Source organism: Sus scrofa, chromosome 4, assembly GCF_000003025.6.
Source record: "Sus scrofa isolate TJ Tabasco breed Duroc chromosome 4, Sscrofa11.1, whole genome shotgun sequence".
Classification (NCBI taxonomy): domain Eukaryota; kingdom Metazoa; phylum Chordata; class Mammalia; order Artiodactyla; family Suidae; genus Sus; species Sus scrofa.
The window spans coordinates 50,613,895-50,627,902 of NC_010446.5; the positions used below are offsets into that span (position 1 = coordinate 50,613,895).

General features: G+C 36.4%; 1 protein-coding gene across 1 annotated transcript in view; it reads left to right on the forward strand.

The window, feature by feature from the left end:
• SLC7A13 (solute carrier family 7 member 13) overlaps positions 367-14,008 on the forward strand; it is a 28,127-nt gene continuing 14,485 nt past the window's right edge. The window contains 5 exon segments of the mRNA XM_013996640.2: positions 367-519; positions 521-572; positions 575-1,097; positions 10,973-11,072; positions 11,074-11,102. Of these exon segments, the coding sequence (XP_013852094.2) occupies positions 425-519; positions 521-572; positions 575-1,097; positions 10,973-11,072; positions 11,074-11,102 (799 nt within the window). The 5' untranslated portion in view covers positions 367-424.

The following is a 14,008-nucleotide window of genomic DNA, read 5'->3' on the forward strand; positions in this document are numbered from 1 at the left end:
TGAAATATTTAAGAACAAAAGTGTCTTTGTGTTGTTTAGAGTTATGGAAGCAACTACCGAAAAGAATCATAACCGCATATGCTTTTAAATGATTGTTTCCAGAGAAAAGACCTGGGACTGTGTTTAGGAAGAAGCAAACCCCCTGCTTTTCTCTGTAATGCCCTGTCTTATTGAAATCCCCCCCCCCACCTGAATGTATTATTTTGATAGTAATTAAAAAACAAGTCAAACCTGAACTCTTCCAAGTAATCTTACATTATTTTACTTGGATGCATCACATATATTCTGTCAATGATTGGACATGGGCCATATTTTACAAAGGTGGAACAAAAAGGGCAGCACTTTTATCTCAGAGAATCTATGAACATCCTTTCCAGCAATATATGAAGGAAAATCCAGAAATTGTAATTTATATACAATTACAATGGGTAAAGAGAAGAAGATACAGGTCAGGAGAGTATTTGGATATTTCTGGGGCATGAGTTTTTTAGTTGTTCATATAATTGGAGCAGACATTTTTGCTGCTGACATACTCTTGCGTGAATGTGGGGCTTTCCCTGTGTATGTGGGCTGGCCCTGTGCCCTCTTGTCCATTATGACCACTCTCTGCTCAGCAGAGATAGGTATAACCTTCCCATGCAGTGGAGCCCACTACTATTTTCTCAAGAAAGGTTATGGCAACTTGATCTCTTTCCTGAATCTCTGGACAGCCTTGTTTCTGGGGTCAGGGTTGGCTGCCAGTCAAGCTCTGCTCCTTGCTGAGTACAGCATCCAGCCTTTTTATCTCAGCTGCTCCGCTCCAAAGCTGCCAAAAAGATGTCTGGCACTAGCCATATTGTGGACTGTGGGCATTCTGAATTGTCGTGGTGTGAGAGAGGTGACCTGGCTTCAGATAGCTAGCACCGTGCTGAAAATGGCCATACTTGGCCTCATTTCACTAAATGAAGTAGTGCTGCTGGTGAGGGAGTGGAACGAGAATGTAGAAATATTTCAGAACTCTTTTGATGCCGAGTTTCCAGAAGCCTCCCAGTTTATAGAAGCCACCTTTCAAGGATACTTTGCAAATTCAGGTGGAGGATGTTTTACCTACATAGCAGGTAATCAACAATATCTTGAGAAAAATATCTCAAGCCATTACTTACTGCATGCAATATGAAATGCACATCTTTTATTAAATTTTGTGTTTCATTTTAAGTAAGTGATTCACTGTATTTTTTTCTTCTTTGTTGTTTTCTAAATCAGATCAGAATATGCCAGGTTTGTACTTAACATCTACTCTTCATTTTTCCCACAGTCATTCCAAAGTACTTATTTTCTTGAATAAAAATATCTCTTTCAGCCTTCTTTTCTGGAACCTCAGATATGGGACTTCTGTGTCAATCTAATTTTTCTCTTCTATTAATGGGTGAATTCTGGGGTTGTGGAAATATCTCCCTTCCATGAAACTGTGTATCCAAGAATTCCAATGCCAGACAGTGTTTGTGTTGTGGGTGGGTGTGCCACACTGAGACCCTACTTTTTTTTTTTCTTTTTCGGCCTCACTGCAGCATATGGAGTTCCCAGGCTAGGGATCAGATCCAAACTGCAGGCACCACTCAAGCCACAGTTGAGTTGGAAATGCTGGATCCTTAACCCACCTTAACTGGGCTGGAGATTGAACCTGCATCCCAGCATTCCCCAAATTCCACCAATATCCTTGTGCCACAGTGGGAACTCCAACCGTTAAGTATTTTTAAAGAGAAGAGAATCATAGATACCTTTGATTGCTCTAAGGCTGGATTGAATTCTCTTCCCTTCAACATCAGGACAATAGTTTTCTATTTTCAAAATCAGTCTCTTCTCTTGACCTCCACCTGTATCCTTTCCCTCTCACCTCCATAAGACAATTTCACATGGATTTATTTCATTTTTCTCAACTTCAGCCTTTTAGATCAGTTCTTTGACACTGAAACATGAAGCAGACTCTACTACTGAACACATTTTTCCTTTAATCTTAAGACTCCTTGCAGTTACTGATGTGTCCATCATTCATTAAATCACTCTGTTGGCAGGTGTTTTTTAAATGCTAACTATTTTGAAAGCCCTATATTAGTGCTTCAAGATGAGTAAGATGTATTCTTTACCCCTAAAGATGCTTATAGTTTAGTAGACACTTGAATCTAGTGTCCATGCCTAGATTTTGTCCTGATTTCTGCCACTTACTAGATGTGGTAAGGATCTTTAACTATCTGGATTTACTTTTTTTTCTCTCCTTCATTTGAAAACTGGGCTTTATGGCTTAAAATCACTGTAATTCTTCACCTTATGAACAAATAATGTCATGATAGTATTTAATAAGTGTCTATAAGGGAACAATATAATTACTATGGAAATTCCGTGGAAGCTAAGTCATAATTGCTGTGTCATCAAATGGAAAATATAGCAATTTTAATTAAATAAAAAAATTCCAGCAGTAGAAAAATATGGGTGAAGCTGTGGAGATCAGAAGTGTGCAGGTGTGTAGAGGACATGGCAGGTAATGTTAGGTGACTGCAAAATGGATTCCACCTGATGGGCTTGATAATAGATGTGATTGCTAACCTAAGCACCTAGATAGAGGTAGAACCAATTGGAATGGAGACAGATGACTGGAAAATGCCAACTTTTAGGCATAGGAAAAAAAAGAAGATCCAATGAAGAGTCCAGAGGAAATTTCAAGAATTCTGAAAGAGAAAATCATCATATGTTTCCAAAAGAGGGTGTAATCAATATAGCAAAATGCTTTAGAAGTTGAAGAGTGTGAGGACTGATCAGAAAAAATTTTACTAAGAAAACATTGGTGAACTTTGAGTGTAAGATGAAAGTCAGTCTGCATTGAATTTTATTTAATTTTATTACAATGTTGTATTAGTTTCAACTATACAGCAAAGTGAATCATATAAATATATCTACTCTTTTTTTTTACCATGTAGGTTATTACAACTTATTGAGTAGATTTTCCTGTGCTATACAATGAGTTCTCATTAATCATCAGTTCTATACAGTAGTGTGTATATGTTATTCCTGCTCTCCCATTTCTTCCCACCCCACAACAGTTTCACCTGTGGTTACTAGAGGATTAGTTCTGAAATCTGTGAGTTTGTTTCTGTTTTATAAGTAAGTTCTTCTGTGTAATTCTTTTTTTATATTCCATATATAAATGACATTATATGATATTTGTCCTTTTCTGACTTACTTCATTCAGTATGATAATCTCTAGCTCCATCAATGTTGCTGAAAATAGCATTATTTCATTCTTTTTAATGGCTGAGTAATATTCCATTGTATATATGTACCATATTTTCTTTATCCATTCCTCTGTCAATGGACATTTAGTTTACTTCTATATCTTGGCTATTGTAAACAGTGCTGAAATGAACATTGGGGTGTGTGCATCTTTTCAAATTATGGTTTCCTCTGGATAGATACTCAGGATTGGGATTGCTGGATCATACTGTAGTTCTCTATTTAGTTTTTTAAGAAACCTCCATACTGTCCTTCACAGTGGTTGCATCAATTTACATTCCCACCAACAGTGTAGGAGGGATCCCTTTTGTCTACACCCTCTCTAACATTTATTGTTTGTAGACTTTTTTAATGATGGCTATTCTGACTGATGATACCTCATTGAGTTTTGACTTGCATTTCTCTAATAATGAGGGATATTGAGCATCTTTTCATGTTTTTTGACCATCTGTATGTCTTCTTTGGAGAAATGTCTATTTAGATCTTCTGACCATTTTTTGATTTTTTTAAAAATATAAACCTTCCTAAGATGTTTGTATATTTTGGAGATTAATCCCTGTCAGTTACCTCATTTGCAAAGATTTTCTCTGATTCTGTGGGTTGTCTTTTCATTTTTTTAATGGTTTCCTTTGAAGGTTTTAAGTTTAATTAGGTCCCACTGGTTTATTTTTGTTTTTATTTTCATTACTCTAGGAGGTGGATCTAAGGAGAAATTTCTGCAGTTTATACAAGAGAGTCTTTGGCTTATGTTTCCCTCAAAGAGTTTTATTGTATCTGGCTTTATATTTATATCTTTAATCCATTCTCAGTTTATTTTTGTGCATGGTGTTAGAGAGTGTTCTAATTTCATTCTTTTACAGGTGGGTTGTCCAGTTTTCCCAGCACCACTTGTTAAAGATACTGTCTTTTCTCCATTGTATGTTCTTGTCTATTTTGTCATAGATTAGTTGAATATAGGCGCATGGGTTTATTTCTGGGCTTTTTAAGTCCTGTTCCATTGATCTATATTTTTGTTTTTGTGCTGGTACTATATGATTTAGATTACTGTAGCTTGGTAATATAGACTGAAATGAGGGAGCCTTTTTCTTCCAATTCTGTTTTTCTTTTTCAGTATTGCTTTGGCTGTTATAAGCAACTATATGCCAGTAAAATGGACAACCTTGAAGAAGTGGACAAATTCTTACAAAAGTACAACCTACTAAGATTGAACGCAGAAGAAATGGAAAATATGGATAGACCAATAACAAGTACTGAAGTTGAAACTGTGATTAAAAAACTTCCAAAAACCAAAAGTCTAGGACCCAGGGGCTTCAGAGATGAAGTCTATCAAACATTCATCAAAGAGTTAACACCTATTCTTCTGAATCTCTTTCAAAAAAATATCAGAGAAAGGAACCCTCCTAAATTCATTCTATGAGACCACCATCACCCTGAAAGCAAAACCAAAGATAGCACATAAAAGGAAAACTATAGGCCAATATCACTGATGAACACAGATGCAAAAATCCTCATTAGAATATGAGCAAACCAAATCCAACAGTATATTACAAAGATCATACACCATGGTCAAGATTTATCCCAGGGATGCAAGGATTTTTAAATCTTTGCAAATCAATCAATGTGATACACTGCCTCAACAAACTGAAGAATAAAAATCATATAATCATCTGAACAAATGCAGAAAAAGCTTTTGACAAAATTCAGTTCACTTTTATGATAAAAACTCTCCAGAAAGTGAACATAGAGGGAATCTACCTCAACATAATAAAAGCCATATATGACACACCCACAGCTAACATCATTCTCAATGGTGAAAAGCTGAAAGCATTTCTGCTAAGATTAGGAACAAGACAAGGATGCCCACTCTCACCATTGTTATTCAACATAGTTTTGGAAGTCCTAGCCATGGAAATTAGAGAAGAAAAAGAAATAAATGCAATCCAATTAGGAAAAGAAGTAAAACTATCACTGTTTATAGATGCCATGATACTATACATAGAAAATGCTAAAGACACTACCAGAAAACTGTTAAAGTTCAATCAATTTGGTAAAGTTGCAGGCTGCATTGAATTTAAAAGTGAGGTATTGGGGTTCCAAGGTGGTGTAGCAGCTTAAAGATCCAGTGTTGTCACTGCTTTGGCTCAAGTGGCTGCTGTGGCATGGGTTTGATCCTAGTCTGGGAACTTCCACATGCTGTAGGCATGCCCCCCCCAACCCCCCAAAAAAGTGAGGTATTGAGAAAAGAAAGCTATGAGAGATTACTCTTTTATGATTAAATGGGCCACTGCAATTTGAGAGCCTAGCATATGAGCAAAACTTTCTTTTTCTCTGTTTCTCTTACTCTCACTTTGTCTTTCTCTTTTTTAATGATAGAAGATATATCTTTGGCTTCTATTTGTGCCAATTTCATCTTGTTCCATTGCCAAAGATGTTTCATTGTTGGATAATTTTTCTCTGCTTAAAACAGATTAACAAAATTTGCTAACTTATAAACTATTATATAATTTTTCAAAACTAGCAAGCAGTAAACAAAAACTGGAGGAATTTGAGTGTCTGCTGGGTTTGTTAATTTACTTAATGTATTTTAAGTATAACTAAATTCTAAGTAACACTTTTACCAGTAAAATGGTAATTTTTAGGCAGCTGACTTTGCATGCTGTGGGAACATCCATCTTTTTAAGTTCAAAGCCAATGATATTCACTACCTGCCTAGCTATTATAACCTTATAATTGTATTATATTCCTTATCTCTTCTATAAAAATCTAATACATATGAGAAAGAACAAAAGGCCCAGAGGAAAGTATAGGTAATCCCCAAAATTGCCCTTTTGCTTATTCAAAGCTTTAACTAATAAGCATAGTCATTAATAACTTGTTAAGTGCTAGGCATTGTTTGGAATTTTATTGTCTCTCTATTTTCCATTTCCCTCAATATACAGGCAAGGAACTTGAAAACTTGACAGCCAATAAATTGTCCAGAAGCCCACAAGTAGTAAGTGGTTGATGAAGCCACTTACTACTCTTTAAATGAGAGTTTTCTAATTCTTACCTCTTCAAGTGCTTCATCAGGTCATATTGTTGTATTCCGTGGATATTTACATTCAATCCCTGGGCAGATGCAGATGGAAGAAATCTGATATGTAAAAGGAAAAATATTTATTAGTCAGAGGGATTTGACATTGTATAATAGAAACTCACACACATTAGCTTAAGACAATCAAAGGGGAACTTGGAAGAATAATTTTGGATTTCAAGGAAGACCTGAGCAACCAGTCTTCAGGAGCAACAGGTATTAGGGAAGTTCCATGACTTAAAACAAAGTTATTAGCTGCTTTTCTTTCCTTTTTTCTTTTTTTTTCTTTTCTTTCTTTTTTCCTCCATGACATTACTTTTTTCCTGATTCTCTCAGTTTTGTTGACCTATTGTTCAAATTCTTACAAGAAATCTTCTTGCGTACTGGCAATGATTGGCTGCCAGTGAGTCAGAGGTCGGTATTTGGTCCTATAATCAGTGGCCAGGGCACAGGGTCACAATGTATTCACAGCTATAATGTTATAGCAGGGATAATTCTCAGAGAATGGTGACATTGGGGAACATGGTGTCACAAACGGGACAATATTTGAGAATAAGACTGTTCTAGAAAATTACTATGTATGATGTTAAATCACAATCCTCTTTTATTTTTTGCACTTAATGTAGGCACAAAGGGAAGGTAAAGAGCCTACAGAAAGAGAAAATTTATGACTGATTCTTTTAGTCTTTTCACATATGCTAGGAGGATATAGAATAGGACAATTTTTTAGTCAGAGAGAGTATTCTCTACCATTTTCCCAGAAGTTATGATTTTGTTGCGATCTGAAGAAAGGATTAGAGTACACTAGGCAATAGTGAAGGAAAGAACATTCCATGTGAGAGAATGGGCTGAGAGCAACAGGGAACACAACCTTTTTGAGTAACTGAAAGGAGGTCAGCATGCCTGTAACATGGTTACAAAGGGGACCATCCAGTTGTCACAAAATAAATTCTCATAGCCCTTTCTCACTTTTCACAGTGACCCTTACCACATTCACTATTTTAAATTTTATTTATGTGATTATCAAATTAATTATCATTCTTCTTCTTGAGGTTGAGGTTCATGTTTGTTTTTTCTCACAAAAACTTTGCTCACTCTATCCTCACTACTCAAATTCAGTGCCTAGTACCTAACAGAGGAGGCTGAAGACACAGGTAGACTCTGAACCTACAGGGTCTTTTTTTTTTTTTGAAATTTTATTTTAATTTTTTACAGCATAAAATACATATATTTAAACACAATTACATTCACACAGATTATTATATCATGGATCTTAAGAAAGAGATTAAGTGATTCCACTTCTTCTGGGGAAGTGGAATGGAAAATATGCTGAGACAAATAGGAAATTTATTCTATACTTTATCCCATTTTGTATGGCTTTCATCCTTACTATTTCATATTATCTATTACATTTCAATTTTTATTTAAAAATTAGCATTGTATTAAAATCATGTATATTAGGTAACTAAAATTTATAAAGAAGAAAGTCTTATATACCATTAACTATTTTATATAGCATAATAAAAAGAATAACTTAGCTGGTAAGAATAACAAAAATAATACACCCCTCTGAAAATAAGTAAAATATAAAATGCATAAATTGGTTAAAAAACAGTGTAACTATATAAATATGTCCTCACAATTTGTTACATCTTATTGATTCTTCAATATAGGCATTACACCATTCTAGGTGATGTGATAAACAAGACATCATAGGCCTTACATTGTACCATGGAGAGAAATGGTTATTAATAATACAATTGTAGAACTGTATCATTTAATTGTACTGCTGCATTATTTAATTATAATTATCATAAATTCTTTGATGGAGAGGAAATCAGAATCAGATCTAAGAAGACTTCAGCATTCCAAGAATGATGTCAAATGACCCCCTTCATGGTGGATTATGTGTTTATTTACTATGAGATGTATTTCTTCTTCAGAGATTCCTTGTTTGTGTATCAATTGTAGATTTTTGGTTTGCAGTTATTCTGAAGTTTTGCTATAAGAGTCTATATGTATATGAGATTGTTTTAAGTTGTTGGTTTCTTAATTGCAAGTGCATCTCCAGTGTCCTGCATTTGTGCCCACCTCTTCTCATGATTTCTGATTTTGGTGGTATAATTGTGCATGGATGGTTTCGTATCTTTACTGTATATATACCTTTACTGGTGAGCCTTGTCATTTGTGGCATTTTTGTTTCCTGTTGCTGTCTTTTCTTTTCTGTCTAGAGAAGTTCCTTCAGCATTTGTTGTAAGGCTGGTTTAGTGTTGCTGAATTCTCTCAGCTTTTGCTTGTCTGTGAAGGTTTTGATTTCTCCTTCAAATCTGAATGAGAGCCTTGCTGGGTGGAGTAATCTTGGTTGGAGGTTTTTTCCTTTCATCACATTAAGTATATCATGCTACTCTCTTCTGGCCTGCAGAGTTTCTGCTGAAAAATCTGCTGATAATCTTATTGGGGTTCCCTCATATGTTACTTGTTTCTTTTCTCTAGCTGCTTTCAAGATTTTCTCTTTGTCTTTAATTTTGATCAGTTTGATTAATATGTGTCTCAGTGTATTCCTCCTTGGGTTTATTTTATATGGTACTCGTTTCACTTCCTGGATTTGAGTGAGTGGTTCTTTTCCCATGTTAGGGAAGTTTTCGGCTATTATCTCTTGGAATATTTTTTCTGTCCCCTTCTCTCTCTCTTCTCCTTCTGGCACCCTATAATATGGATGTTGGTGCATTTAACATTGTCCCAGAGTTCTCTGAGACTCTCTTCATTTGTTTTCAATCTTTTTTCTCTTTTCTGTTCCACATCCGTAATTTCCGCTAATCTGTCCTCCACCTTGATTATTCGTTCTTCTGCCTCCTGTATTCTGCTGTTAGCTGCTTCTAGTGAATTTTTTATTTCAGTTATTGTATTTTGCATCTCTTCTTACTTAAATTTTATATCTTGTATCTCTTTGGTCAGTATTTCCTGTATGTTATCCATCTTTGCCTCCAGTTTATTCCCAATGTCTTGCATCATCTTGGGCGTCAACAATCTAAAGTCTTTTTCCTGGAGGCTGAGAATCTCCTCATCACTTAGCTGATTTTCTAGGGTTTTTCCTTTCTCCCTCATCTGAGTTATAGTTCTCTGTCTTTTCATTTTTATAGGTTTTTGGTGTAGTGACCTTTTTACAGATAATAGAGTTGTAGCCTCTCTTACTTCTGGTGTCTGCCCCCCTTGTGGCTGAAGACAGTATGGGGGCTTCCTGATGGGAGGGGCTGATGCCTGCCCACTGGTAAGTGGAGCTGATTCTAATCCCTCTGGTGGGTGGGACTTTGTCTGTGGATGAGATTAGCTGCAGCTGCTGCCTGAGTGGTCTTTAGGTAGCCTGTTTACTGAGGGGCAGGGCTGTGATCCCACCTTGATTGTTGTTTGCCCTGGGCTTCTCAGCAGCTGACTGACAGGTGGGGCCAGATTTTCCCAAAATGGCCACCTCCAGAGAAAGACACACTGCTGAATACTCCTGAGAGCTTTGCTTTCAATGTCTGTCCCTCACAACAAGCCACATTCACCCCTGTTTTCTCAGGATGTCCTCCAAGAACTGCAGTCAGGTTTGACCCAGATTCCTATGGAGACTTTGCTCTGCCATGGGACCCAGTGCATGTGAAAGTCCATTTGTGCCTTTTAAGAATGGGGTCTCCATTTCTCCCAGCCCTGTGGAGCTCCTGCACACAATCCCCACTGGCCTCCAATGCCAGATGCTCCAGGGGCTCTTTCTCCCAGTGCCAGATCCCCACATGTGAAGGTTTGATGTGGGGCTCAGAACTCTCATTCCTGTAGGTGAGTCTCTGTGAACCAGTTAGTTTTCAGTCTGTGGAGCTTCCCACCCTGGAGGTACGCCCCTCCTACCTCTTGATGTGTCCTCATGAAATTGCCCCTCCTACCTCTTGATGTGTCCTCCTCTTTTTCTTCTGGAGTAGGGTATCTTTTTTAAGGTTTCTGGTCCATTTGGGTGGAGATTGCTCAGCCTTTAGTTGTGAATTTTGTTGTTTTTAGGAGAGAAGTTGAGCTGCAGTCCTTCTATTCCACCATCTTAATCCTCTCTCAATCATTTCCCCTACATGGTCTTAAGGGAAGATTTCATTTTCATTCTTGTGTCTTTCTTCAAAAATTTTACCATCTATGAGGGAAATAAATATATTTTATCACTTAGTATCAACATCTGAAGGGAGCGGGTATGTATAGTTCCTACTGTGGCTGTGTTTGTGTGTGGTGGTGGTGGTGGGGAAGATAAAAAGAATCCAGCTCAAACTTGATACATGAGGCATTTTTATTTATTTATTTATTTATTTATTTGGCTGCACCTGCAGTATATGGAAGTTTCTGGGCTAGGGGTAGAATGGGAGCTGCAGCTGCAGGCCTATGCCACAGCCACAGCAACACAGGATCTGAGCTGCATTTGCAACCTCTGCAGCAGCTTGCAGCAACACCGGATCCTTAACCCAGTGAGTGAGGCCAGGAACTGAATCCACTTCCTCATAGACACTATGTCAGGTTCTTAACCTGCTAAACCACAATGGAAACTCCATATGGGTCAATATTAAAGGTAAATTTAAGACATAAATTTTACCAGTTGTGATTTTGCTCTTTCATGTGTTATAGGGGAGCTGAAGGAACACAGAAAGACAATTCCAAGATGCATATTTATTGCGTCCCCTCTGGTGTCTATTGTCTATTTACTGGTTAACATTTCATATCTGACTTCTGACACCCAAGGAAATTCTCTCTTCAGGTTTGTATGTAAATGACTAAGTAAATAAATAACAATAAGGACAGTTCTGGTCCTTTTAGGATATGTGAGTATTGCTTCACATTGGGACAGCTATTTGCTTTTTATTAATTTATAGAGTCAACTTGTAATTTTCAAAACAATGGGGGGCAGATTTTGATTTGGCTTAAAGAAGAGTTTCACATTTAAGAATCTCAATGTGCTTTCTGAAAATATGGAAAAGTATATATATTGCTGACATATGATGCAGACTGGGGTTCAAAATATTAGTATTCTTTTCATGATCTCTTCTCACCAGATTGATACAATGTAATCAGTGCTTATATCTACTAACATTTTCACAGCATAGATTTTCCAAACATTCTTCTAGGTGACATTAAGAATGACAAACTTGAGGTGTAGGATATTAGCATTAGAAGAATTGTTGCTACTGGTCTATTTATGCACATAATTAATATCATTAATATGTAATAAAATGCTATTTACCATCAATAACTAAAATTTATAATGGCAAAAGGCCCTGAAACATATTGGATATTTGACTAAAAGGTAACTATTTTCAGGCTCTAATTGTAGAATAAAAAATGAAAGAATAAGAAAATTTTAAGGACATACATATATACTTAAAAATGAGTAACAAATTCAAGGAGTAAGAGGAAATTTGGAAAGAAACAAGAAACGTGATACATGAAAGACTAGCAATTTCCTCAAACCGGCATTAAACCTTGAGTTACCAATTAATGTGGTAAGCTAGCAACCAATACCTTTAGATGTAATCTCTTTTGAACAGCTATTACCATGTCAGTAAATCTTTGAAGCACTGAAAATAAATGTAAGGGAGGTTTAATATCAAAGTCCTAACACACTTTGCCTCAATTCTTATCATATGCAGGAAGCTGTCATATGCATCGTACCAGTCCTAAATCATAAAGATCTAGCTCTGTTAGGGAGGGAGCTATATTCTAGAGATAATTAAGATTCTAAGTATTTGTGGGAACAAGCCCAATGCTAATTTGGATAAAAAACAAGTAGCGATTTATTAACGACTTTGATTATGTAGAAAACAATGAGATCCTGCCATAAGGCACTGGGAACTACATCTAGTCACTTACGATGGAGCATGATGGAGGATGATGCGAGAAAAAGAATGTATACATGTTATGTGTGACTGTACAGTAGAAAACTGACAGTGGGAGTTCCTGTCTTGGCGCAGTGGTTAACGAATCCGACTAGGAACCATGAGGTTGAGGGTTCAGTCCCTGCCCTTGCTCAGTGGGTTAACGATCTGGCGGCGTTGCCATGAGCTGTGGTGTAGGTTGCAGACGCGGCTCGGATCCCGCGTTGCTGTGGCTCTGGCGTAGGCGGGTGGCTACAGCTCCGATTCGACCCCTAGCCTGGGAACCTCCATATGCCGCGGGAGCGGCCCAAGAAATAGCAACAACAAAAGACAAAAAGACAAAAGACGAAAACTGACAGAACACTGTAAAACAACTATAATGGAAAAAATAAAAATTATTAAAAACTAAATTTAAAAAGCTAGTTGCGGGTATAGGCTCTTGGTCAGCTGACTAAGCTGTAATTGTTCACTGAAGTTGAATCTGTTATGGCCAGTGTGAAAACAATTAAAAATAATAAAAATTATTTTTTTGTTAAAAGTTATCAATCTCTTCTTGTGTGTCAGAATAGCTACAGCATTGTATAATAGCTTTATCTAATAGTTGCAAAATAGTTTTGGTGTGTGTGGAAGACTTGGGAAGTATTTTGACTATAATTGTTTGTAATTTGTTGTACGATATTCATTCTTTTAAACATATAGTCTTTAGTTCTTATCTGAATTCTGAAATAAGATTTTTAATTTTAAATATCTACCTTTTATTGAACTATGAACTTTTACTTTTTATTTTTAATTAAAAGTGTTTTTATTATTGTTGGTTTAAAATGTTCTGTCAACTTTTGATATACAGAAAAGTAAATCAGTTGTAACATATGTTTACATTCTTTTTCTCATATTAACTTTCATCATGTTCCATCACAAGTGATTGGATATAGTTCCCTGTTCTGTATAGCAGGATCTTCATTGCTTATTCACTCCAAATGCAATAGTTTGCATCTACTAACCCCAAACTCTCAGTCCCTCCCACTCCCTCCCATCCTCCTTGGCAACCACAAGTTGTTCTCCATATGCATGAGTTTGTTTCTGTTCTGAGATAGGTTCATTTGTGCCATATTTTAGTTACACATATAAGTGATATCATATGATATTTGTCTTCCTCTTTCTGACTTACTTCATTTAGTATGATAATCTGTAGTTCCATCCACGTTGCTGCAAATGGCATTATTTTGTTCTTTTTAATGCCTGAATAATATTCCATTGTGTACATGTAACACATCTTCTTAATCCATTCATCTTTTAATGGATATTTAAGTTGTTTCCATGTCCTGGCTATTATTAATAGTGCTGCAATGAACATAGGGGTGCATATATATTTTTCAATGAAAGTTTTGTCTGGACATATACCCAGGAGTAGGATTGCTGGTTCATATGGTAGTTTTATATTTAGTTTTATGAGGTACCTTAATGATTTTTTCCATAGTGATTGTACCAATTTACATTCCCACCAACAGTGTAGGAGGGTTCCCTTTTTTTCACACTGTCTCAGCATTTATTTGTAGACTTACTAATGATGGCCATTCTGACCAGTGTGATGTGGTACCTCATAGTAGTTTTGATTTGCATTTCTCTATAGTTAATGATGTTGAGCATTTTCATCTGCCTGCTGGCCACCCATATATCTTCTTGGGAAAGACATCTATTTAGGTCTTCTGCCCATTTTTCTCAATTGAGTCGTTTGTTTTCTTGCTATTGAGTTGTATGAGTTACTTGCATATTTTGGAGATTAAACCCTTGT